This window comes from Podarcis raffonei, chromosome 5, assembly GCF_027172205.1.
Source record: "Podarcis raffonei isolate rPodRaf1 chromosome 5, rPodRaf1.pri, whole genome shotgun sequence".
In the NCBI taxonomy this organism is placed as follows: Eukaryota; Metazoa; Chordata; class Lepidosauria; order Squamata; family Lacertidae; genus Podarcis; species Podarcis raffonei.
Window position 1 is genome coordinate 25,049,272 of NC_070606.1, and position 27,513 is coordinate 25,076,784.

General features: G+C 40.1%; 1 protein-coding gene across 2 annotated transcripts in view; it reads right to left on the reverse strand.

Moving 5' to 3' along the window:
- The window catches only part of BMPR1A (bone morphogenetic protein receptor type 1A), a 58,497-nt gene that overhangs the window by 15,701 nt on the left and 15,283 nt on the right, over positions 1 to 27,513 (reverse strand). Inside the window, exons 2-4 of one of the 2 annotated variants that reach the window (XM_053388271.1) lie at positions 17,503 to 17,623; positions 5,890 to 6,103; positions 1,541 to 1,703 (exon numbers count right to left, since the gene is read on the reverse strand). In XM_053388271.1, the coding sequence (XP_053244246.1) occupies positions 1,541 to 1,703; positions 5,890 to 5,956 (230 nt within the window). In that variant the 5' untranslated portion in view covers positions 5,957 to 6,103; positions 17,503 to 17,623. The remainder of the gene's footprint in view (positions 1 to 1,540; positions 1,704 to 5,889; positions 6,104 to 17,502; positions 17,624 to 27,513) is intronic. The other variant, XM_053388272.1, reaches the window with a different exon arrangement.

Below are 27,513 nucleotides of genomic sequence, written 5' to 3' on the forward strand. Positions count from 1 at the left end.
GATCAACGATTTGACCAAATCAGATCCCCTTATGCTATGCAAGAAGAACAGGTTGTTTAGCTGTACCTGTAGTTCTCTGAGTAGTTATTTGTGCAGACACACATGTGCAGACATGTAAGCTAGTCTAGAGATTTGGCAAGTGCCCTGCCCCCACCTTCCATGCTCACGCATTCAGGGACATAGCTCCTGCATTCTTGCTCAGTTCAAAAACCACAGCCCTATGGGAAGACTATGCAGGAGATAACAACCATACTTACATCTACTGTGGGGAAAGGGAGTGGGTTGTGTGTCTGCACAGATGACTATTGGAAAGTCTCAGGTTACAAGTAAGCAACCCGTTCTTCGTGGTCTCTGTGCTATTGCACACATACGGGTAGTAAAACAAGCTAGCTTACTAGAGGCAGGAAAGATATGATGAGGTCAAGGACACAAGTGCAGCCCTTCCAAAAGACATTGCTCAGTTCCATTTGCCTTGCAATCAAGCAGATTACAGATGAAAGCCAAACGTTGTAGCCAAGTAGCAGCATGGTGGAGGTCCAGCAGTGGACCTTGGAGGAATACCATGGAAGTCACTACAGCTCTGGCTTTACTTTATAGTAGGGAACTTTGGAGGTCTGTAGGCATAGGCACAGGTGAACTATTGAAGATACTAGTGGGTGAAACTAGTGGGTGAACTATTGAAGATACTAGTGGGTCTGGCACCCTCATAACAAATAAACAGATCCAGACTACTCAAAAAGCTTTTGGTTCTGGAAAAATAAACATTCAAAACTCTGAAGCTAGGTTACGAAAGACAATGGCCTCATTGTGGTGGAATGAAGAGGCAACCTTGGGAAAGAACAAATATCTGGTTTCAGTACGACTCTGATCTGGTGTATGGGAGTCAAATATGGGAGCTCAACACTTGGAGCACGCTTATAACTCACACTCATCATCACACTCCTCACCAATGTAATTGCCACTAAAAAGGTACCTTGGAAGACAGTAGGTTTCCTGAATGAAATTTTCTGCAGGTACAGAAACCATATTTATGTCTCCTCAGAGGCCAGAGAGAAGGTATAGCCAAATTCTAAGAAATATATTAAAAGCTTTTAACCAATCCTCAATTCAGAAAGTCATTTCACCTGACCATAATAGTGGAGTGGTACCTCTAGATGCGAACGGGATCCGTTCCAGAGCCCCGTTCGCATCTAGAAGCAAACATAACCAGTGACGACACATCTGCGCATGCGCGCACCGCTTTTCGCCGCTTCTGCGCATGACGTCATTTTGAGCGTCTACACATGCGCTAGCGGTGACACCCGGAAGTAACGCGCTCCGTTACTTCCGAGTTGCCGCGGAGCGCAACTTGAACGAGCTCATCCCGAAGCACATTCAACCAGAGGTATGACTGTATATGAACTGAAAAAGGGTGGAACAAGGGAACTGAGAAACAAGAACAGACCATGAAAATATTTGAAACCTTTAACCTTACTATAACTTGTACATATTCCTAATTACCTAATAAGAAAACAGTCTGAATTCTGCCCACAACACTTACTTGCATGTATTGTTAATGGCATTTTCTGGACAGTGCCCTGAGCAGTAGCACTGCAAAAAGGGCAATGTGTCCTCTGGAGCTAGGGTGACTCCATCTTCCTGCTTTTTCTGATCAGGATCAGTCTTCATCCCTGTCCCATGAAGCATGCTGTCTAGATTCTGCCCTGTATAATGTAGATACAAACATAATGGTTTGTTTCGGAAGGCAGGCTTTCACTGAAGGTTTAGAACTCTCGGCTGCAGTAGCCTCTGTATAGTCCTTCTGTCTTGGCCCCAAAGCAAACCTGGAATGCTCATTTGCATACTTAAAACCTAACTTGGAAACTTATTTACCTGTAAGTGAACCACCACAGATTTCTTTTTAATTTTTTAAAAAATCTGACTTTCAAATTAACAAGCATAAACGTAGGTAATTGAAATATCAATGTTAACATTCTGATATTGCAGGCAGCTGAGCATAAGACAATAATTATGTTTTAATATCATAAATGTTGGTTAGTTCTGTCCTGATAATTATATGAAATTTAATGGAAGTGAATTCCAAATGCATTTCTCTTTTTTTTTGACATTATCTCAAAAAGTAAGGCGTTTAAAATTTTCATTTGGTTGTTGAGTTTTTATTCCTACTAAATTTGTACAAACTTCTACTTTGATAGGGATAGCAGGGGTGAGGAACCTGTGGCATTCCAGGTGTTATTGGACTACAATTCCCATCATCCCTGGAAATTGGCAGCACTGGCTGAGGCTGATGAGAGTTGTAGTCCAAACATCTGGGGGGCACCAGGTTGGGGAAGGCCACATTTCTCAGATTGTGGGTAAACTGAGTTTCCCCTAACACTTAAACATTCATAAAATTGGAATATTATTTCAATTACTATCCATAATGGGCACAGAATCTAAGTTAGCCTTCATCAACACGGTGCCCTTCCAAGGACTGAGCATGCTCAACAGAATCCAGGAGCCAAATAACGTTGTGGAAAGCGGAGAAGAAAAATGGAAAATGAGAGAAGTGAACTCAGTGCCTGAACCCCTTGTAGCTTACTAATATCCTGAGAAGGTCATAGCTGACTGACAGGCAGACTAGCACCCTGAACAGGAACACTGCGGGGTGGCTGGGTGTGATTTTCTTGCAGGTCCTTATTCCAATTTAATATCAGGATCTCAACTACGTTTGACCTTTTAGAGAGACTGGAAATAATAATATAATTCTATACAGCAAGTTTTTATACATGTTTGAGTGGGACGCGGGTGGCACTGTGGGTTAAACCACAGAGCCTAGGACTTGCCGATTAGAAGGTTGGTGGTTCGAATCCCCGCGACGGGGTGAGCTCCCATTGCTCGGTCCCTGCTCCTGCCAACCTAGCAGTTTGAAAGCACGTCAAAGTGCAAGTAGATAAATAGGTATCGCTCTGGCAGAAAGGTAAATGGCGTTTCCGTGCCCTGCTGTGGTTTGCCAGAAGCGACTTAGTCATGCTGGCCACATGACCCGGAAGCTGTACGCCGGCTCCCTCGGCCAATGAAGCGAAATGAGCACTGCAACCACAGAGTCAGCCACGACTGGACCTAATGGTCAGGGGTCCCTTTACTTTACTTTTATAGAGGCAATGAATATCACAACAGCCAAACACCTGCTGTCCTTCCAATTACCGTATTTTTCGCCCTATAGGACGCACTTTTTCCCCTCCAAAAATGAAGGGGAAATGTGTGTGCGTCCTATGGGGTGAATGCAGGCTTTCGCTGAAGCCTGGAGAGCGAGGGTCCCGCCCGGCTCCCGATGGCCACGCAGAGCTGCCTCCAGTCCCGGGCTCAGCGCACTTCTCCCCATCACCAGCCCCACAAGCTCGGGGGACAGTGGGGAGGCGGAGCACGCCTTCCCGCTGTTCCCCGACCTGGTTCTTCCAGCCCCGCACCTGGGGGGGGGGGAATAAAAATATTTTTCTTTATTCCCCCCCAAAAAAACTAGGTGCGCCCTACGGGCTGGTGCGTCCTATGGGGCGCAAAATATGGTATCTTAATTTCCTGTTGAGGTTTCCCAGGTTTATAGCAATAGCAATGTGATAATACAGTAATATCAAATAAAAACAGCACTAAAGCAAAATCTGCAGTCTTAACAGTTATACAGTGGAACCTTGTCTTACGTACGATTCCAGTTACAACCTTCAGTAGGTGCTTCAACGTATGAACTTTCCTCTAGATACAAACAGAGGCCTTGCTAGCAGCCCAGAGCTCACCCGGCTGGCTGCGGAGAAGTGCTGGAGCCTCCACTGCCAGGGAGAGGGTCCCCATCCCACCCCCAAGCTGTGGAAGAGGTGCCACCTGCAAGAGGCACAGCAGGGCGCACTGCAGCCCCAAACCCCGAGGAAGTCCAGAGAATAACCTGGCCTGGCAAGAAGAAAAGGTGACCCTGGCCAAAGTGAATCAGCTCTTTACTGACCCTTGCCCCACCCCCAGCTTGTAGCCAGGTAAGCCCACCCACCTTCAGTGCAGGTAAGAAAAAAAAATTGTTAATTTTTTCATCTACAATACTGTCTTATTTCACAGTACAGTACATTGATTATTGCCTTCATTTTATGGATCTATGGTCTTGTTAGACAGCAAAATCCATGTTAAAGTGCTGTTTTAAGGGGTGTTTTTCATCGTCTAAACGGATCAATTCACTTTTCCATTACTTTCTAGGGAAAAGCATGCCTCTACTTATGCACATTTCTAGTTATGACCAGACCTCCGGAAAGGATTATGGTTGTAAGTAGAGGTCCCACTGTAAATAATAGAGGCAATTAGCCAACATAATACATAATTTTCAGGAATTCTTCAAAATGATTTTAAAAACAAAAGGCTACGTAAACTTGTTCCATGAAAGAGCAGCAAGTCTATCCTATATCTGAGAGAAGTACCGAAGCTAAACAGTCTGATGAACTGTCACCATCCAGCTCCCAGTAGTGGCCCTTACCTCCCCAGGGGTTTCTGTGGGACCATCTTATCCTGAGGTGAGCAGAGAAGCAGTTACTGCTTCTTCTAAACAAACAGTGGCATTTCCATTTTATTGTAACTTTTTAAAATGATGCCTGTTGTGATATTCTTTTGTGAACCACTTAATGAGGTCGAACTGAGCAGCAGTATTTAAATACTTTAAATAAATAAAACAGGCAGGTATCTTGGGATATCTCTAACATCTTTGCTTTCTTGCTTAAATGAACCTTCGTCTATGCCTATAAATTTCAGTTGATTGACTTTTTCCATGACTCAGCTCACAGTTTACATAGTCTTCTGGGTGATTCAGAGAGGCCTATACCTGAATAATGACTTTGCAATTAGTCTCAAGTAATTAGTCTCATAAAAACAGCCATATCTACCCTGATTCCCTCCTTGTCAAAAGGAGGCTAGCAGACTCTTCTGACTAGCAGCGTGTGCATTCACTAGGTAATCTTCCCTGTGTGAGGAAAGAACTTGATAGCTTAGATTCCTTAAGTGCACTGTGTCCTTTTTCTTTTAGGGTCTTTCGTCTAAAAATATTATAGCCGCCACATTAACTCAGAAATATCTGAAGCTTTCACTGAATAAGACTGTCCATAGAGATGGAAATTAGTCAACAGATGCAAATGCTGCACCATTTAAAATAGAAAGGAATTTTATCATTGAGTTTAGTATAAAATGCATAAATAATAACAACTTATTATTATTATTATTATTATTATTATTATTATTATTATTATTTATATGCCACCCATCTAATTGGGTTGCTCCAGCCTGGGAGGCTTCCAACAAATTAAAACATCAAACAGAACCTGGAATATTTTTTTATAGCAAAATATTAACATGTCAATGAAAGTCAATTAAGAAGCATGTACCAAATCAAAACATTTTCCAGCTTTCAGTACTAAGGTCTATTATAGTAGTTAACTGCCCCCCCCCAAAGTACTGGTTTTGAAATAGAAGACTAACCAAGAAAGCCTGCTTCTTGGTAACCAGCTCTTATATATTAACAATAAAGTGGAATCATAGTACTAAAAGGTAGGCAGCATGTCCTGTTAACAACAGACAGACTGTTTCATAGACTCTCTATGAAAGTTATGTTAGAAATCTCCCTTTCTGTAAAAATGTAACTGATGTTTTTTGTTTCAAAGCAGAGGGTTTGAGAGTTGCTGAAAAAGATGGAAACCATTTTCAGGTGTGCACAAAAAAGTATTCCATTTCAACAGCTTTCATGTTGTTTCTACGTTTCAAAAACTACAGCAGCTTATCTGCATCTATTTCAGACTGCAGTTAAAACAGAAAATGTTGGCTATGCACATGAACATTCCATACATCAAAAAACTTTCTTTTTCAAACGTTTTACAAGTATGACTTTACCTTGAACTTGAGAAATGATGACTGCATAGAACCCCAGCAATCTGATGTAAACTTTCAGACAAATCATTGTTCGAATATAAATCCTTCCTGTGCACTGTCAACTTTGGCAAATTGCCCTGCTGCTTGACAAGTTCTAAGCTGGACTGTTTAGCAAAATCTGCTAGAAGACTTGGTGGCCAGTTGAAGCAATGGTTTAATTATTCCAATTTGTTTTCTGGAAAAAAGAAACGAAACAAAATTGCATTTTTGAACAGATGAATAAAATTATGCAAATTCCCCAAACCCTGAAAACGGGAGGGGGGGTATCAAATGGACAAGATACAGTAAAAGCTTGAAGTGATAAAACATATACAAGTATATTTAAAAGACTAAAATATGACCTATTTGTATTTTAATCCACTGGATAACTATACAACATTTTAAAATTAATAGTTGACAACTAGCTGATTGATAACACCTATGTAGCTAAAAATGTGAAATTGCTGTAGAACTTAGAATTTTAAAAGAATGATAATAATTCCATTCTAACACACCAGTGCACAAACACCTACTAGAAAAAAAGATGTTTCTTTAAATACAAAGCTGTCTAGAAAACACTTTTCCAATGTTTGCTCAACTTCATAAAAAGGAAGGCAGTAAAATTTGCTCTACCATTTTGAAGTACACTTCAGAAACAAAGTGGGCAAACATGGTTATATTAAAATGTAGCAGCTTTTAGTAATCTCACAGTGATGCTTTTGAAATGATTAATAGGGCCTAACTAGGTCTCAGAGGAATAAACAGCAATTTGGACACCTAGGTAGTTAATATAGACAATACAGATTCTGTGTTAAGATGAACAGAACACTGATTTTGCCTTTCTTTGGCCTCTTGTTTGAGTGGGCTTGACCTCCTGACCCCTGTCAGCCTGGCGCTATTCTTGAATGAAAAAACTTGTATTTGTTCAAGGATGTGCTGCAATTACTGTTAGTGGCTGCTTCTACCATAAATAACTCAATCTGTCTGTTGGCAGGACCCAAGAACTTTTCATTTTAATTACTGCTTCATAGGCATTTAACATGGAGGCAAATTACTGGCAGAGCATAGAGGTGTCTGTCACTTTCAATTTGCGCATGCAGGGGGCATGCAGCCTTCGACCTGTGGCCTACTTTTCACACATCTGTGACTTCTTAGTAATGAAGAAACAAAGCAGCTTCCTCACTACAAGAAATAGAACCATTGCAATGGAATAGCCTATCTGTGGATACAGCATTTGATGTATATTCAACGTTGGGCTATGCCCAGCGTATAATAGTTGTCCAGAATATCTCCACCTAAAGCTTCTTTTAAAAGTCTCAATGAATATTTTAGCCTTTAGGTCTCGGATAGTGTTGCTGTTTCAAAAAGTCTTCAGCTTTTATTGTATTGATTTTACATTTGCTTTATGTCATTTCAGACTGTACACAGCCCTCAATATTGTCACAGAATCACAGAATTGATTCTCAATTAGAAAACCTTTTAAAAAAGTGACCTAAAGTTTTTATATCCCTGAATCAAGTTTCCATGACTGGCAGATTGTCTCCTTTCAGTTCCAGAATAATTTCCCCCACTCAAAATTATTGTGCATGTGTACACACAGATAACAATTAAAAAGTTAATAAGTTGGGCTGTACGCCCCGCCGTAAGTTTTGAATCATCCCAAAATAAGCATTCAAATTTCTTTTATAAGATGGTATTTGCATCCAGCCCAACACTTTCCTTCAGTGCAAGTCAGTGTCAAAATATAGCATTCACATGCCAAATATAGTCCAAGAACGTAGGAATGACTAAGAAACTGTGTGTGTGACCCCAAAATATTTTTGGGCACCATAAATCATATACCCACAGATCCAGGACAGTGTCCTCAACAAGGTGGCATTGAATCACATCCAGCCCAAAGCTTTCCTTGGGTGCAAGACACTGTAAGATGTGTGAACTCACACAAATCAGCACAAAAGACTGTCAAATATGGGGTCCCCACACCAGTAATAGTCAACATTACTGGACTTTCTCCTAGATTGTGTGAGCATTTGACGTCTGATGGCCCAAAAACAACAGGGCTAAAAGGACCCAAGTATCCAAAATTAAGCTGATTATATATAAGGGATGAGGAGTTTATCTAGGAGAACCTAAGACAATGTCTTAGGTGTAAGAACCTAAGACATTGAGTATGGCTTTAAGATTATTTTATTTTATTTTTTACTTTCTTTCCCCCCTTGAAGAATCAGAGATTGCAGGCAGGCAGGCAGAGCTGCAAATCCTGCTTTCATGACCCATATCCGGAGCCAGGTTGCAATTTTCCCTGGGGATCAACTGGCTGATGATCTGGTGTTTTTTCACCTTACCACATAACTTGTGGCACAGCTAACTTGCATAAACCACTAGGATTTAGTTACACTAAGCTTATGCTTCTAGAGTGGCAGACCTTGGTCATTTGTACTTCCTGTATGTAGCATACTAACTTATTTGATTTTTACCTCACCCTATCAACAAGGGCTAACACATACTCCTAAAATAAACCCTTGCTTATCCTGGCCATTTAAAGCTTTTCTCTAATACATTCTGAAAGATGCTCAGACATTTGAGTTCTCTGAGAGCCAGAGGCAAAAGCATTTCAGAGTTGTTTCAATGCCATGTAATCATTGTAATAAAAATGAAAATGAATTAAAAGTGCAAAAAATGAGGCTATGTTCAACAAAGAAATGCTTTGATTAGGAGGGTTTCTGGGTGCAATTTAAAGAGCAAAATGAGTTGGCTTAATGTTTTAGGATCAGCCATGTAAGATTTACATGCACTTGTTTGATATTAATAAAATGCATTACAAACAATTTGCCTATAACAGAGGACTGTGTATTTCAGAATATTTTAAAAGATTTTAAATTGCCATGCTTGTTCATAACTGGAGTGGCCAATGTGATACTCCACGTGACACGCAATATCCTTGGCTCACTACCCACTTTGTGGTGAGGGTGGTATCACCCCTCCGAAAGTACTAGAACTTAAGAATAAAATTAGAAGAGTGATGCTCTTTTCCACTTCCTCTTTCAGCTCTATATGATTTTCAATTATCAAATCAGAATTTGAGTAACTGGAAAGTGGAGTAGCTGAATGAGGAGGGGAAAATGAAGTAGAAATGAGTAATAATAATAATAATTTATTCCCCAGCCACTCTGGGCAGCTTCCAACCGAATATTAAAAACAATACAGTATCAAACATTAAAAACTTCCCTAAACAGGGCCACTTTCAGTTGTCTTTTAAAAGTAAAATTGTTGCTTATTGCCTTGACATCTGCTGGGAGGGCGTTCCACAGGGCAGGTGCCACTATGGGGAATGTACGGTGCTACAAGCATCAGGAGAGAGGGAAAAGGAAGAAAATCAAGAAAGAGAAAAAGAATGTGAGTGTAAGTGTGCATGCCAGATTCATTAGAATAGTCTGAATGCTATATACTTTTTTCATGGTTTCTTTCCCCACTCATCAAATCACAGATCCTTACAGGTGCTCCTAAGTTTGACAAAGGATCCACTGAAAACCATCATCAATTTGTGACAGCTGCATATTCCTGCATTGCAGGGGGTTAGACTAGATGATCCTAAGGGTCCCTTTCCAACTCTAAAATTCTGTGATCTATTCATATGTCACTTCTGTGTCTACAGACGTGTTCTGTGATTTGTTGGTGGGTTTACTGTCATCCAATGTATAAGTTGCTTAGATTGGGGGCTGCCATACCAGCACCAACAAAGGCGTTCCTTGGCATCCCCAAGGCAACCTGTCATCACTCAGCTGTTGTTGCCCACCAGCCACATGGAGTTAACACAGCTGGCACTCCTTTTGTCTCGAAGAGGATTTTTTTCCTTAGTGAGGAGGGTGGGTAGGAGGCAAGAACAAAGAAGATAGTGCTGTTCACTAAACATGGCTGCCTGGCAGCCATGCAGAGCTGGAGAGGAACTTTCTTTGCCCTATGAAGGAGCTTTTCTCAGTGAAGTACAGTGGACGCTTGGGTTGCGAACGTGATCTGTGCAGGTCACGATTCAGCGCTTCTGCGCAAAGCGCGATTTTGTGCTTCTGCACATGCACCGAAACCCGGAAGTAACCCGTTCCGGTACTTCCGGGTTTGGCATAGTGCGCAACCCGAAAATGCGCAACCCGAAACGTCTGTAACACAAGGTATGACTGTAGTCAGGGAAAAGGTGGCAGAGATAACTTCCATTCACTCAGCGTTGTTGCCCACTGACAGATAACTTCTGAACTAGAATCTGCAAAAGCCCCATACTTCATAAAATGCAATAGTGGTACCTTGGGTTACAGACGCTTCAGGTTACAGACTCCACTAACCCAGAAATAGTACCTCGGGTTAAGAACTTTGCTTCAGGATGAGAACAGAAATCGTGTGGCGGTGGCGCAGCAGCAGCAGGAGGAGGTCTCATTTGTTAAAGTGGTACCTCATGTTAAGAACAGTTTCAGGTTAAGAACGGACCTCCAGAACGAATTAAGTTCTTAACCCGAGGTACCACTGTACATACTAAAAACTGAACTCGTAAATAAAACCACCAAAATAATCTGCTACAGGTTCATATTTATTTATGATCCTTATACCTCACCTATGGAATTTAAACAGCCCTCCATTTAAAGTATGGTGAATTGCCAACTGCGATTAATAAATGTTAGTATTATGTTGCAGAATGAGTTCTCCAGGTGCCCACTTTATTGCCCCTTGTGTAGAGAAATCATAGCGTTCAAAAAAGGATATTAATTTGCTATACAATTGGTATTTCTTTTAAGAATTCATCATCTCGCTTTTACTACCTAGTATTAGCATACTGAAAAGATAATAAGCCAAGAAGAAATGCTTGCTATCATTCTTCAGCAAGACATGCAAGCTGATAACTTTAGATTACAACATTCATTCCTTCAGGAATAGGTAAGCCACTTAAGTAGAACTCCAGCTGGATGGTATGCCTCATTTCTAACTGTATAGTGTGTGCAGATGAAGGTTTTGAAAGGTTGAGTATGAATAAATTAAATAAAACAGAGCCAGAAGTTAAATATAAATGCAATTAACAGAAATGGGCATTTTGCTGGTCAGTGATTTGTGCGATCAGATATTTTAACCATGTGAATCTAACAAAACCCTGTTCAAAGTCGGTATCTTCTCTTAAAATAAGCTTTTTGTAATATTTATAGTTTTATGTCAAAATCTTTTCAAGCTGAATTTGAGGTTTCAATTGCAGCCATACATTAAATAAAGCCAAAGCTAGGGTTTTAGTCTATGAGAACTGAAAAGCAGATTTCAGAAACTCCTTTCTCTCATCCCCCTCATCTTAATTCTCTCTGTCTACGTAGTAAGGTTCCTTTCTTTGGTCATCTGCCAGTTCCATAAAATAACTTGGAGTAAAGCGCTCCCCTTTTCTTGGGCCCCTCCCCTTAAGCAGCCCTAGGCGCCCTGTCTCATATGCTTTTCAAGGCGTGCTAGACTACACAGCAGACTTTCTGGCTCCACTTCCATTGTTTGCATGGCTGCATTGCTCCTTATCCACAGACTGGATTAGCATAAGAATACTGTCTTCTCCTTCAGTAAGCAATCTCCCCCTCCTGCCATCCCCTACAGACAAAACAGTGAAGGACTTTATTTAAGGATAAAATGTTAAAAGCCGTTGTTTTGCAGTTCAGTGTCGCTATATAAAATATTAAGTAATTCAGAAGAATGAGGCACACAAATTCTTGCATACCCACAGTGCAAGAAAACTTGGTGTTACAACTTTCAGCCTTCTTGGTATGCCAGCGACATTCCAGACAATTAAACAAAGAACTATCAGAATATTTAAGGGAAACAAATATTTTGAATTAGATAGGGCTGGGTTTTGGTGGGGGTGTTTGGGATGAAGAGGAGAGAAATCAATTGATTGTCAACACATTTTTAAGGGTGCAAGATATTAAAAACATAGGGCATGACCCTATGTGCTCTGCGGATTTTAATCTGTGGAACTGGCTTCTAAGAATTTGAATGGGGTAGACGTGACATATCTGCTGGGGGGGGGGAACCCCAGCTATAGTTATGGGAAAGTGTTTGAAGAGTGAAAGTGTAGAATGATAAGTTAGACTATACAATTTGTTAAATCATGTCATCTCAGGACTTACGCAGATGAACTTTGGGTCAGAAGATCTGCCCAACTCGTTAGTATCATTCATTAACATTTGTGAATCTAACACTAAGAATGTAGAGGGGCAACACCAACACTTCAGATTCAATGCTCCTGGTTGCTTCACAATAGATAAGTAATCAGAATCAGACTGTAGAACTTCCTCCCTTCCTCTCTGCCATTAGAGGGGTGGTGGGGGAGTCCAAGGAAGTGGGAGAAGCAATACATGGAGCTCACTCTATTATTCTTGCATTACTAACTGCTAAGCTAAGAGTAGTATTACACAGAGCCCTAGCATTTATCAACACCAGGCTGTAACACACTTTTGTTTATAATTATGATCTAATTCACAGCAACTCATTCTCATTTATGCACAAGGCAATTAACACACTCATTTTATAGAGTGAGAACTGAGGAACTGATGATTCTAAATTGTACAGGATGGTCAAAACACAACACAATTGTGAAGAGCTCAAAAAGGATTTCTAAAAGTTGTGTGAATGGGCTGTAAAATGTTAAAAAGCAATTCAATGTAAACAAATATAAAAATGATGCAGGGGGAGACGACTTAATTTCGCACAGGATACATGGTCTTGATGTCTGAACCGGTGGTAACTGACGACAGCAAAACCTTGGAGTTCAGAGAGAATAGCTTGATGAAGATGCCAACCCAGTGTGTGTGGTAGCTGCAGAAAAGGCAGATTCCATGCTAGGGAACTTTCGGAAAGGAATTTAAAATGAAACTGATGATATAATGCAATTATACAAATCTATGATGCGGCTACACTTTGAATACTAAGTACTGTTCCGGTCATCTCACTTCAAAAAGGAAAGTGTAGAGCTGGAAAAGGCTCCAAAAAGAGCAACAAAAATGATCGATGGGATAGAATAGCTCCCCATGAGGAAAGGTTTTAACAGTTTGGGATTTTCATAAAAGATCAATAAGAGGAGACATGATAGAGTTGTACAAAATTATGCATTGTGTAGAGAATGTGGATAGAGACAGGTTTGTCTCTGTCTTTCAACTAGGGGACATTCAATGAAGCTGAATGTTGAAAGACTCAGGACAGACAAAAGGAAGTACTTCTGGAAACAGTGCACAGCTAAACGATGAAATCTGCTCCCATGGGAGGCAGGGATGGCCACCAACTTCAATGGCTTTTAAATAGGATTAGACAAATTCATGAAGATATGGCTATCAATGGCTACTAACCATGGTAGCTATGTTCTACCTCCACTTTGGGGTTTCTCAATATCAGTTGCTGGAAACCACAGGAGAGAGGCGGCTTCCCATAGGCAACTGTTTGGCCAGTGTGAGAAGAGGATGCTGGACCAGATGAGCCACTGGCTTGATGCAACAGGCTCTTCTTATATTTTTATGTTGCACATTTATTAAATGTCCTTATGTTTGGAGGTGCTATTTGCACTGCATATTCTGTTTCCAAAGGAGCAGCTTTCCCCCCGATTGGTGAAAAGAGGGTAGTATCTCCATTTGTCTGCTCAGGAAAGAGTACCCACAGCCAGAGTGAGCAAACTACAATGGTACCTCCAGTTATCAACTTAATCTGTTCCAGAGATTCATTCGTAACCGGAAACCGTTCATAACATGAGGCGTGCTTTTGCTAATGGCGCTTCCTGCTGCTGCTACTGCCACGCCGCTGGAGCGCGACTTCCGCTCGCATCCCAGGGCAAAGTTCGCAACAAGGGGCATCTACTTCCGAGTTAGCGGAGCGCAAAACCTGAAGCATTCTTAAGGGGGACGGTACGTAACATGAGGTACCACTGTGCTGTGGAAGAACAGAGTCACACAAGAGTGTGAGTTAGCAACAGTGGCATTCATGGATCTTTCCCTGCTGAAGAATGGAGTATAGTGAGGCATGGGCATAGCTGGGGGGTGGCACTAGCAGATGTCTTTTGGGGGATATTTCTACCAGTGATTTCCTCTCAAAAAGCTCAACAACTTTGGCTGATCCCCTTAAAAAATGCTTTGCCTGCCCCCCTAACGAGAAACCTAGCTACACCCATGCAATGAGGGCAAAAGGATTGACAGAAACTACTTATTCAGTGAGTTAAGGACTACTGGAATGAAACTAATGGTCAAAGCAGATGCAACCTTTTAATGTGAGGTGAAAAATACTTTAAGACACATTCCAGAATGTGTGTTCAAACCATTCCCACTAAACGCAAATTGTTCTCTCTCTCCACTCTAACCGAAGTAGATGGAGGGGAACTCTGAACTGGCCCTTTCAGATGCACAGTTATCTTAGGATCACCATTTAAACTGAAAAGATCTAAAGTCAATCCAACAATTCCCAAGATCAGGTTTGTGTGCTGTTTTACTGCTGGAGTGCTTCATTATGAGAAGTCTGAAGGAAACAACACACAGGAAAAGCCAGGATCAGAAACCATGGATTGATTCTAACTTGTTCCAATAAACTAAACTCTAGAGTAACTGTAGTGACAACCATAGTTATTTTAACCTAAAAGCAGATTCTTCCAATCTCATTTTCATGCCTGAACTACAAAAGAGAGGGCAAACCCAAGGCTCATGTCCAGATTCATTTATATAATACTGAAACTATGGTTTAAGCATGATGTTCAAACTCGGCCAACGAAACCTACAGTGGTACCTCTAGTTGCGGACTTTATCCGTTTTGGAGTGCCGTTTGCACCCCAAAAAGTCCACAACTAGAGAGCCTCTTCCGCGCATGTGTGAGGTGCGATCAATCGCTTCTGCACATAGTGCGCAGGTTGCTTCTGTGCATACGCGGGCGGCGAACCCGGAAGTAAATACTTCTGGGTTTGCCACGTTCGTAAGCTGAAAGTCCATAAGAAGAGCAGAACACAACACGAGGTGTGACTGTATTTTGCACTGATTGGAATGCAATGAGTGCATTGTGAGCAACTGTCCTTAGGAACTATGGCCAAAGGAGTTTCAATAACAGAAATACCAGAGTTTTCAGTGTTGCCCACAAAGGGTATCAGAAAACTATTAAGCTGAGCAGAACAGTTGGCTGATAGTAGAGGAAGTTGTGGAGCAACATTTAATTCAAGTTTGTAAGGACTCCTGTTTTGTCTCTCTTATCAAGTAAGTGGTTGATTTCAAGTTAGAGCAAGATAAACAGGCAACTATGTATTTTTAGGTATCATAAATGTGTTATGACTAAACAACTATGGACACATTCTTTCACAAAAATGTATTCCCTGAAGCTCAAAACAAGGTAGTTCTAAAAACAGTTTCAAAACAGACTCTAAAACAAAACTTAAAATTTCAGTAGATGAACAAAACAGAGTACAAAGATGATGTTCACACTTCAATAGCAACAGACTGGTATTTTCCCTTAGTTTTTTAAAGTGTTAAAATAAGGTTGTTTCATGGTACCCCCCAATTCATGAAAATCAATGCTAAGCAGTGTTGATATCGGGGGGGGGGCTTTTTATGAGGAATCCCAAAGTTTCTTAGCATAAAATTATAATGTGCTTGGGAAGGAAAGCAAGTGCTTCATTTCTGTGGAAGAGGAGTGAAAATTTTAAAGGGACACATATTTTAAGGAAATGTTGCTTGGGATCATTATATATTTTGCCATGTACACAATATTTACCTAAATTCCCCTATGATGCATTTTTATGAATCTTTTGTTATGTTTCTCCACAATTTCAGCATTTACAACATAAAAACACAATTTAAAACTGAATGTGAAATAAAACTAGATACTGGATCAAGAACTTCTCACAAAAGTAAGTACAATGAAAGCTATCTGAACAGAAACAAAATCATAATTTTAATTATTGAATTATCTCATTTTAATAGCAGGTGAAAATTACAATAATACCAAGCTAAATGTTTTACTAGAATGGGCTTATTCTACTTGACACTCACCATTATGTCCCAAATTTCAATATCATGGATGATTTTTTTCATATCTTTCCTTTAAGTTGCCCTGAATTTTTCCTGCTATTTGTTCCCTTGGACTTTGGTTACTATTACTGCATCAGTATCTTCAGCAAACTCCCTCTTGTGCCTTATCCAATGAGAGCATTCTGAAGGGGATAAATGTATCCAAGCCTATCTTTCAAACTAGAGAGTAAACAGGACCTTTCTCTTAAAAAATACTCAGAAGTATAACTTTGCCAATAAGATTTCATCACCATTCATTTAAAACAGTGGTTCTCAGAGGGTGTGGTGCACCACACAAGTGTGGCAGGAGAGGCTGAAAAATGTGCTGCAAAGATTCAAGGACAATCAAAGAAACATTTTAGTGTAGTATAATGTAAAAATATTTTTCTATTTTCAAAATATGAATAACTAGCTTTTCAAAATGAGACTAGGAGCATCAAGTGATACTGCAAGCTCACACTTCTCATTGAGTTTGTATACACACTTAACATACATGTGTAAGAGGCTCATTTAGAATTATATTTTGGAAATGAGTCATGTTCTTATGTAGCTGCATTGTTTCACACTTTCTGGATGTCCCATGATCATGTTATGAAGTAGTTGTTTTCTATATGATAAATCAAGCACTGCTAGTAGTTGATTCTTCTTGTTTTGCAATGTACTTCTTATCAATAAAATAATGTGGTGTGGTGTGGTCCAGAGAAAAAAGTTTGAGAACCACTGCTTTAAACAATGACATACTAATGTCCATCTATCTGGGCCAGTTTCTGTTGAGACTCATTATTATGTGTCCAACCATGAACAAACTTCTGCATGTAATGATAGATCAGATATTGGACCAATTTTACCCCATAAACGGAACAGCAATCAAAAACATCTGAACTGAGGTAGACTATTTTTAAATATCATATGCTAAACCAGGCTTTCTTCACCTCGGCCCTCCAGATGTTTTGAGACTACAATTCTCATCATCCCTGACTACTGGTCCTGCTAGCTAGGGATCATGGGAGTTGTAGGCCAGAAACATCTGGAGGGCCGAGGCTGAGGAAGCCTGTGCTAAACTATTATTTTTCTGCCAAGGGTTAAGGCACCATCCTTTTTGATCTTCTCAGCCACTCTGACCAGTAGGATTGGTTGATAGTTTGCCTAGAAGTTTACAAAGTGTCTGAAAAGGGATTTAATCAGCCTCTCCAACAAGGAGAGCCAACAGGCATTTTATATGAGATTTTCAAATATGAAATACAATGGACGCTGATTGTCAATTATGTTTCAAGTGCCTGTAATGAAACTCATGCCCTCCTGCTACAGTGAGGACTAAAAAACCAGCACAGCAAGGAAGGCTGGTTCGTGTTTTTTGTTTTGTTTTGTTTATTTGCAGCTTTGAATCTGACCAGGAGATATATTATAGACCCCCCTCCCCCAGAATTTTGCTAGCCACCTTGAACTTTTAAGATAGGCAGGATATTGGTGCTTTAAATAAAAGTTAACATTTCTAATCCAACAGCCCATAAGAATGTTATATTTGAATTGAGCCCATTTTTGAATGGATGTTTGTTACCTTTTGCTGATGAGTGGGATGAAATGGTGCTGTAGAGTTGATATCCTGCAAACTTGTTTCATCTGTATTTCCACTTCATCAATTCCAAAATAAAATTGTAACAATGCATATTTCTTTAAAGCTGTAAGACAGGAAGAGAGTTGGAATTTAATTTCAAACAGGCTTTTTAAGAACGAAAAAGATGTGTATGTGTTTCATCCTACCAGCTATGGAGTATTTGTGCGCATAAATGTTAGTCTGCAAATAACACAAACTAACACTACACAGCCTCTCTGTACTGTGTAGCAAAGTACTTTGAAGGGGCTTTCAAAAGCAGTCTGTGATAACACCATGAATCCCACTAGGCATGCCTGAGTTGTTGGATATGCCTAAAGTAGTTATTTGGATGCTCGCCATCATCTGTAATGATGCACAACAACACAATTCTTCAAAGTGTTACATACATACAGGCTCAATTTTCATATTCAATTAACTGTATATAATTCAGGATGACAACCAACAGACTTCTATAGTCTTGGCATAGTCAAAAACAAAAACAATTGAAGTGGGGATATAAAACTTGATGTAGTAACTATGTTAACTTAGGGAAGGACTGGAAGAATCTTAACCATCTGGTTGCTGAGGCTTCTAAAAATGCTATCACTTAGGAATTTAAATATTCTCTCAGTTTCCTATGTGATCTAGTGCCTTAAAGAACCTGTAATAGTTCCTAGCTTGGCCCTCAGTTTTAAATAAATTGTTGCCATAAATAAGATCTATTTTGACAATTCACTCCCCAAAATTGCATTCCCATCTCTTTTTAAAAAAAATAAAAAGCAGTTCTATGGGGAAAGGCAAGTGATTAAAACGGTCAAAGTTGGCTTTAACTTAAGAGGAGAAATCTTGCATTGTGAATACGTATTTTGGAAGGTGGGGTAGTATGCTGGCTCCTGGACTCTGTATAGCAGCTATATGGCTGATAGGGTGTGGGAGAAGTGGAAGAGGTTGAGAAGTAGGTTTGTATAACTACAGCAAGCCACTCCTGAAAAGTAGGATAATTATGCTGGGATGAATCTTTAGAGGAACACAATTCTCTGCACAGACTATACCTACTGTAAACTTCCTCCCCACCCCAGCAAGATGGATAGGTTTGTCGGAAATACAGAAGGGTAAAATGGAAGGGCACTGCTCTGTTTTCTCAGCCCTTATTGTGGTTCAGAACTCTTGTGTGGTTCAGATCTTTAAGAGTGTCCATGTACATGCTTCAATATTTTTGTGAAACTGTATGTAAATCTTATGACAGATTTCCATTTGGAATGGCTAGTATTCACAAGGTTGAGACCATGGCAAAATCACAAACGTGTTCAGCACCAGGAATAAATTTGAGGACTAACCATTCATTAAGATCTACAGGTCAGTATAAAAACAGCTTCCTTGTGCCTCCTGCAGAAATATGTGTGCGTGTGTGTGTGCGTGTGTGTGTGCGCGTGCACACACACACACACACACACACACACAGAGGAACATAACACTGATGAAGGGAGAAGCAGCTGAGAAAAATGTCTACACAAAGGCTCTGTAGCTTGTTATGTGCCTACTTCAAAAACACTAAAGATGTCCACCCCACCTTCTGTTATGCCATCAAGTGAAAGAGCTGAAAAGTTACGAGCTATTTTGACACCAATTGATGGTTGCTCTTCACCTCCAGTGGGAATGCAACATGACCTGCAGCATACTCCTACCAGCTGCCAGAAAGGCTCCATGACTATGCAATAAATTATGCTACTTCGATACTATTAAAAAACACTACAAACATAAAAATGATGCTGTTGCACATGCATGTTGATATGTAGCTGGGCAAAAATAAGGGTTCTAAATCCTAAATCAGGAGTGGGACATATGGAGAACCACAGGTGCCTCATTAGTGCTTTAGGATTTTGAAGTCGATTTTTGTCCAACTACATTGTGTCAGCATGCAGAGTTCAAAATCTTGAAGGCCTGGGTACCTGTGGTCCTTCAGAGGCTGTTGGTCACCATCTCTTCTCAGCCCCCACTAATGTGGTCAATGGTCAGGTTGCTACGACCAAAAGCAATTGATGGGTCACAGGTTCCCCAGTCCTGTGCTAAAGAAAGACTTCCACATTGTCCATAATGTTCTGGTTAAGCTGAACACAGCAAGCTAATGAGCCTGACTCAAGCTAATTCCAAAGGTTAACACGTGCAGTTCTGCCTTTGGCGTGAGCAGACAATCAAGCACTCAGCCCTCAAAAAATTAAGTTTCAGGATTGCTACCTCAAAGCTTCATAATAACCTTTGTCATTACAAGAAGGTCATAATGCTTCTGCCTCCATGCACATTTGTAAGTATTCCTATCATTGGTTTAACAGGCCTTGGGAATCAATAATAAATTTGTGTAAAATGGAGCAACCCGAAACTAACTCAAATATCAGATAACACCAGTTCTTAAAGACTGCAGTCTTTGCTGAATAGACAGGCTGACATTAAACCTCATTATCAAACACTTTTTATATTTGGAAAATTCTTGTTTTTTCCACAAACTATAGAATATAATTGTAAAGCCAAAATATAAAGTGTTTTTCCTAGGCATTTGCTGAAATCTCATTAATCTTGTTAATGTCTATTGGAACACATATAAACCACTGAAAATAGGAGCATGGTTCTGGCTGTACTGACACCAACAGAATATCTGCTATATCATTTTCCTGACAAACCTACATGTCCTATTTGAGACCTTATTAAATTTCCCACAGCCACAATGTGTGTGAAAATAACATCCACAAACAAGCCCAAGGTTTAGCACAGATGGAATCCTGAGACGTTTTGTGGAAAACTGTGGGGCCAGTCAAAGCCCCACCCCACCCCAATACCATCAAGGAGACTTCAGAAGTGATTCAATCAATCAAACTCCCTCTCCTGTTGCCACACCTTATAGCTAAAATCACTGACATGATCACCTTCTGCAAGAAGAAAATGCAGGCTTGTGGGCAGGGCTGCTTCAGAAATGCGGACCCATAGGCTTTCATGGTTTTGACCAAACTGCAGGAGGCAGTGGAAGACAGGAGTGCCTGGCATGGTCTGGTTCATGGGGTTACGAAGAGTCGGACACGACTAAATGACTAAACAACAACAACAAGGCTTTCATGAAAGAGCGGCACAAACTTCAATGAGCTGTAAGGAAGTTCGATGAACTTCACAACAGAACTGATGTAAAGCAGCCTGTGTTAGTTCAGAGGGCATATAACACACAGTAAAGTGAAGTTTCTTCCACTTGAGAAGTAATAGCAAACAAGATGGAGGAGCGCTCCAACAGTACCATGCCGCTCAATTTGTTAATAAGCAAGTTCAGTTCATCTATTATTTCCTCCAAAATACAAAAAAAGATTACCAATCCAAAATATTCCTCCCCATGTTTTAAAAATCTGCTTAAGACCTATTTCCATGATTGCATGCTTTAGGCATGCAGAAAGAATCAAACCTCAATTCTACCTCTCCTGTATTAAGGGTAAACAAGGGAGAAAAATGCTTGCCTAGGAATTTCAATGCCTTAAGGCTGATCTTAGGAAGAGAAGCAACTACTTGTGTTGGCTTCATATAAGAAGCAGGTGTTATTGTAGTACTGCCAGGGGGGGAAATAGGGGAAGAAAGTTTTTCAAATGTGAATCAGTTGTGGGATAAAAACTAGAGGCTAGATACTGCAACTGAACTGAACTGAACTGAACTGGCCACAATTATTCTCTTTCCCCAAATTATGGCAAGACATCTTGATCCCCACCATTTTTCCTGTGGTTATGTCTATGGATTACATATTCTGAGGGATGTTTCAGAAGCTGTTTACTAACTATACATGCCAATTTCATTACTTCTGTAATTTTTCCAAACACAGAAACTAAATACTTTACAATAGTTTGTGTACATCCCATCATAGGGCTACAGTGGTACCTCAGGTTAAAGATGCTTCAGGTTACAGATGCTTCAGGTTACAGACTCCGCTAACCCAGAAATAGTACCTCGGGTTAAGAACTTTGCTTCAGGTTGAGAACAGAAATCGCACAATGGTGGCACGGCGGCAGCAGGAGGTCCCATTAACTAAAGTGGTGCTTCAGGTTAAGAACAGTTTCAGGTTAAGAACGGACCTCCGGAACGGATTAAGTTCTTAACCTGAGGTACCACTGTACTTCACAAAAATACTATAGCCAACGACTTTAAAAAGACTATAGAATTTTTACATGACCACAAGCAGTTACAGCAGTCTGTGACAATACTTTGCTAAAAACTACAAGAGCCTTTTTTCCAACTCGCAACTTGAGAAAGAAATGGTCAGAGAAATCTCAGAAACAGGCATATTTCAATCTGGCTGAGACTTTTACACAGTGCTTCCTGTGTATATCCACACTTGAAGTATAATAAAAGCAGACTTTTCAGTCACTACATCTTTAACTAGCAATAAACTGATCAAAGGTATCATTCTTTTTTTTCACAGTTCTGTTGCATGCATACAACTAAACTAACTGCACAAGTTAAAAATAGAAAGTCCATATTTTGCATGTCTGCAAACTAACATCACATCTTTGTGGAACTCAATGTACTAAATAGCCATGCAAAACATTATTTATTTATGTTAAAGGCAGGTATTACTAGCTATAAGAATGATCGACCTAGTATAAACACAAAAAGTTGAGAAAAAATATTAGCGATGTTCCATTAAAGTTAGACATATTTCTTACAAATGTATTCATGTAAGCCAACCTTTGATTTTTAAGCAGCTAACTGCATGGATAAAATTGTGCATTTGCTTATGTAGTCCCAAGATTAAAGGCAAGTAGTGCATCACACAAATAGTTTGAACTGGATTCCTCCTCCCCTCCCAACTAAATTGATTGAACCACCATCTGTGTGTTTCCAAATTCCAGGTGTATGGCAGACATCTTTCAATCACCAGCTCCTATAAACTTAGATTGATGTGCCTTCCCCACCCTTGCTTTCATAATCTGCCCCATATATATTAATCCTCATATGGTCACATCAATCTCATAAATGTGTCTGAAAAGGGAGAAGTCAAAGATGTGGCAGTTATTGGCATAATGGGAAACTTTAGCCTCTTGAGAAACAAAAATCATGATTTGCCATTGCTCTTATTTTGCTTTACATCATAAGCTGTGCTCAAGACGAACTCTTTTCCTACCAATGTCCCTGATCAGCTATGGGAAACCAGCAATATTGTAATAAACGTAACCATCTGATCACCATGCCTGCCTCTCTGAATCAACCCCCCAAAATGTATGACCCTTGCTGATTAAGCTGTCGTCTCTCTCCTCCCACACCACCCTCCTGCAGCCTCCTTTCCACCATTAAGAGGTATGTTCTTACAGGACGTGGCCAGGACAGGAGCATACTGTCCTGACTGCAATGAAAAATATTGAGGGAGAGAAGGAGAGGTACAAGCCTTTCCTGCTTCATTTGATTACAACTGAGCTGAAGAGCTTTTTGAGCATAAAGAGAAAATGCACGTCAATGTGTAACTATTACTAGTGGTTCATTTCTTTATGTAAGAGTGCATGCAGCCTTATGAGAGAAAGTCAACAAGCAATTTCCTCCATTCCTTCTATAACGGAACACAGAATTAAGAATAAAGTACCACCTCATGCACACAGTTATCAACTAGTTAGGTTAGTTTTTGTTCACCCTGAAAAAAAAGTAAAGGGACCAAAACTTTCTTACACGTATAAAAGTAACATTTGGCAAAGTAATAACTAAAAACACGACAACTGTGATTATATGATCAGCATAGTAGATGATATGGCAGCTGCACTTAAAAATTCCTAGAGAAAAGAAAAATTGTTTTCCCTTTCCAGGCCCCCTTTAAAGAAAATCTCTTTTGGTCTTTCCCCTGAGTGGGGGCAGGGCTAAAGACGACTGGCAACTGTGTATTCTAGCCAGCATGTCTCCAGCCTTCAAGTGTAGTGGTAGGCTCTGGAATGAAGAATGAGTAACTTGATCTTTTCCCTTCCCTTCTGCTTCACAGCAACATTTAGAAAGTAATTTAACCTCTTAAAATGGCATCTCAGCACTGGTTCATAGAGTTATTCTGCTGAAAGCGGGAAATATTAGGAGTTTTAAGCTTTTTTTCTTTTCTTTTCTTAAAGAAGAATTTTAGAAACATTTTTTGAAGCATATCTATTGATGTATGTCTGTTTTCAGGAATTGAGGCATCTTGGTTTCACAATAAACTTATAGCACAATGCTAAAAATGTTTACTCAGAAATGTTATTGATTTCAGTGGAACTTGTTTACGATTAAAGTCTGTGATCCACAGCACTTGATAGTGTAGCTCATATCTTGAATTATCTGCAGTGCTCTCTACATGTGTTACTTTTTTGCTTAAGCTGAACAATTGTCATTAAAGTCACTTATATTCTGAAGATTTTCTCTGCTCTGCTTTCTAGGGAGGCTGCTGTCTTCTTTGATGCAATGGATATTCTACCAATTACAGGAGAATAACCAAGATGCAAACAGTAAAATGGATTTGCTATTGGTTATACTGTGTATATATAAATGGCACGCACCCAATACAAATAAGCAAACTGTGCAAATGATTCCTGGACATGGCTGCAATTACATAACAATTTCAATACCGCTCTTTACAGTCCATCAGTACATTAACCATTATAAGAGCCACAGCAAACTCCATTTAAGTTCTGTACAGATACTTGGTTCAGATATTATATGGTTTGGTTATTGGGATGTACCTCAGGTTTGTGTACTTTTATTCTCTCCCATCCAGGTTCAGGGTAACTACAGTGTGCTGTTAAATCTAATCAGTTTGCCTGCAAACCAGCATTACAAGCTCAGTTCAAACAATGGTTTCTCATTTTGGTTTGAAAGTAAACAATGGCTCACAGTGACCATAGCTTGCCTCATTCAGACATAAAGGTAAATTATAGTTACCATGAACACAGAACTGAAAGGGGGAACTGGGAGTGCAAAAGGGGAGAAGAGAGCATCTTATTGTATGGTATGGTCAATGTGTCTCAAACAAACGTGAAGTGGAGAGTCACTTATGTTTGTTATACACCAGCTGGGTTCACATGTAACACTAAACTATGGTTCAGTGCTGTATATGTTAGCTGGAATTAACCCAAGCAAAGCTTACTCCTCCCATACAACAGGGAGCTCTTTGTCAGTGTTTACTTCCAGTTTCTCCTAATCTTGCCTTATCATGAACTAGAGAATCACAGAATCATAGAGTTGGGAGGGAGGGGAAACAAATCAGTTTCATAGCCCATGGTTTGAAGTCGGTCTGATTTGAAACCAATTATTTCGTGATAAATTATGATCCCTAATTTGCTTACAATAACAAGTTGAGTGGGGCAAACATAATAGTAAATACTGGCAAAGTCCTTCTCATTCCTGAACTTCAAGTTAAACCAAACCATAGTTTAGCATTATGTGCTAGTGAAGCAAATGTAAAGCACAGATAAATACAAAATTCATTTCAGTAACATAGAGCTGCATCTTACATGTACATTTTATTGTTCATCCACGACTTCCTAAGTCCAGGAAGGCTGATTCACACTGCGACAGGCATGGGTGGGAAACCTTACTCTGGCAATGTTCTGATGAGCCAGCATTTCTCTATAGGACAATAAGCTTTAAGGACAGGGGTACAGAAATACTTATTACCCCCCCCCAGTAAATCTCCTACTGTTGAACACTAAATTAATATGGAAGATATGTTAAACTGAAAAAATGTAGCATCAGAAGACTAATGTCAAAATTATTTGGCATCCTAATCAGCATTTGATTTTCACCAAAGAATGAAGCAATACAAAGCCCTAGCTATAGTCTCAGCTCACATTACCACTATGAAAAAGCAACAGTACAGCATCCTTTATGCACTTTCATAATGTCTCTGCTTTATTAGGCAAAATAGTCTCCATGCACTCATTCTGGCATCTTTGAAAATAAATTAAGAGAAAACAGATGCATTGGCAGAGATGCATGGAAAGCACTCAAACTTCAACCATGTCAGGGATCTATTGTGCTATAAATATAACAACATGCAACCTAAGGAGGCTTCTCTACTGATACACTTGTCTTTTCCATAGCAGCAGTAAGCAAATATGGATTAAACGCTTCATGAAAAAATGAGAATGCCCTTTGTTACTTCTGTAACACGGTCAATGACAACAGGTTTAGCTGACAGAACCACAGCTATATAAAACAACACAATAGTAACCAGTACAGTAATAAAAATGTATTAAGCAAGCAGTAAGCTTCTCTAGTATAGCAACTAATAAAAGAGGGTATAATCGATCCCAAGCTAAGCTCCTTTAGTTATTCTGATTCTAACATAATTTAAGCTTCAGTGCTACAGTCCCTTATCTGGGAGTGCTTTGGGAGGCAGAGGTGGCCTCTGTTGCATGGATTTGTTACCAGCTTAAGTGAAATTTGGAGGGTTGCAATGAGAGAGGGGGCCCTTTCAGTGGTCACAACCATCCATAGGAACTATCTACGCCAGGATGCTTGCCTAAGGCATACATTACAATCCTTTTAACCAATGTGGACTTGCAACTGAGTACAGTACATGTGCATAGGATTGCATTGTTTAAACAGCTAAACTTGGTTTGATTGCACTCAAAGAAGGTTCATGCAGAGCAGCCCAATTCACATTACCAAGTGTAAAGAGTAGTTTAAACACTATGGACTGTATCCAATGCTACTACTCCATTTGTGCAATGTAACTTTCCTCTCCTCTCCCCTGCACTTCAAAATTTGCTCCAGACCATTGTAGTACCTCTGATATAGATTTGAGGGTTGCATGGGCAGAGAGGAAGGGAAGACCTTGTTGTGTGACTGGAGGTTGTTCATGCAGCATTGAATACATTCCTTAATTGGGAAACATTTTCTTTAAAAAGTGTGTTTTACTGCCTTTCCTTTCCTTTATATCTTTATCTGATCTGAGAAGGAAGTGAGGGTAGTTACCTCAGCTTGAACAACACATGAATCATGACCGAGCTGTATCTTGGGGTAGAGAATATGCACCTGCAAATGTCCTCCTTTTCTCCTATGACAGCCATACTTGGAATCCTTTGGAAGCAGGAATGGGTAAGACTGATTAAAACTACTATATAGGATAAAATGATCTAGAAGAATCTATCACTAACACTACTAAAATGAATCAATTTAAACCTAGGTCAAACAAACGTTTATTTCTTTATTACATTTATATCCCACTTTTCATCCAAGGAAGTCAAGATGTCATACAAAGTTTCCCCCCTCCTCATTTTATCCTCACAACAACCCTGCAGGGTAGGTTAGACTGAGAGACTGTGATTGGTCCAAGGTCACTCCATGAGCTTCGTGACTGAGTGGAATTTCAAGCCATGGTCTCCCAGGTTATAGTCCAACACACTACTACTAGATCACACTGGCTCCCATGAGATATTTCAGGTATCTCTTCTATAAACATGCCGATTGATTTTATAACCATGAATGAGGTCCATCATATCATGAGCAGATACCCACTCACACAACAGGCCTTCATCTTTTCTTCCCCACCACTTCAAAATCTGCTCTTGAGTCTTGGGGGATCGTCTGGAGCAGATTTTGGGTGTGTGCAGGGAGCTGGATGAGAAAGAAGAGAAACCAGAAATCCAGTTGCACAAGTGCATTTCCATTGCCAAGTGGCTGGACATCATTCAGTATCACTCCATTGAAGCCCTTCTCACTCTCTCACAACAGACAGAGGTAGAGATGGGATGTTTGTGCAGATTTTATTTCCCCTAATGTCCGAACACACTGCCAGCACACATATGTGAGCTTGGGGATGTGCAGGAGGAAGGTAAACAGAGTGCAGGTGGGCCCTCTCAGAATTCTTGATGAGCATGTGCTGCATATCACACTCACTTATTTACCACTCTATAAAACCATAGGTATCTGACAGCACACTTTAGAAGTAGACCATGCGCACTTACAGGAGCAAGGGCACTCAGGGTCCTTTACTTGAAGTCT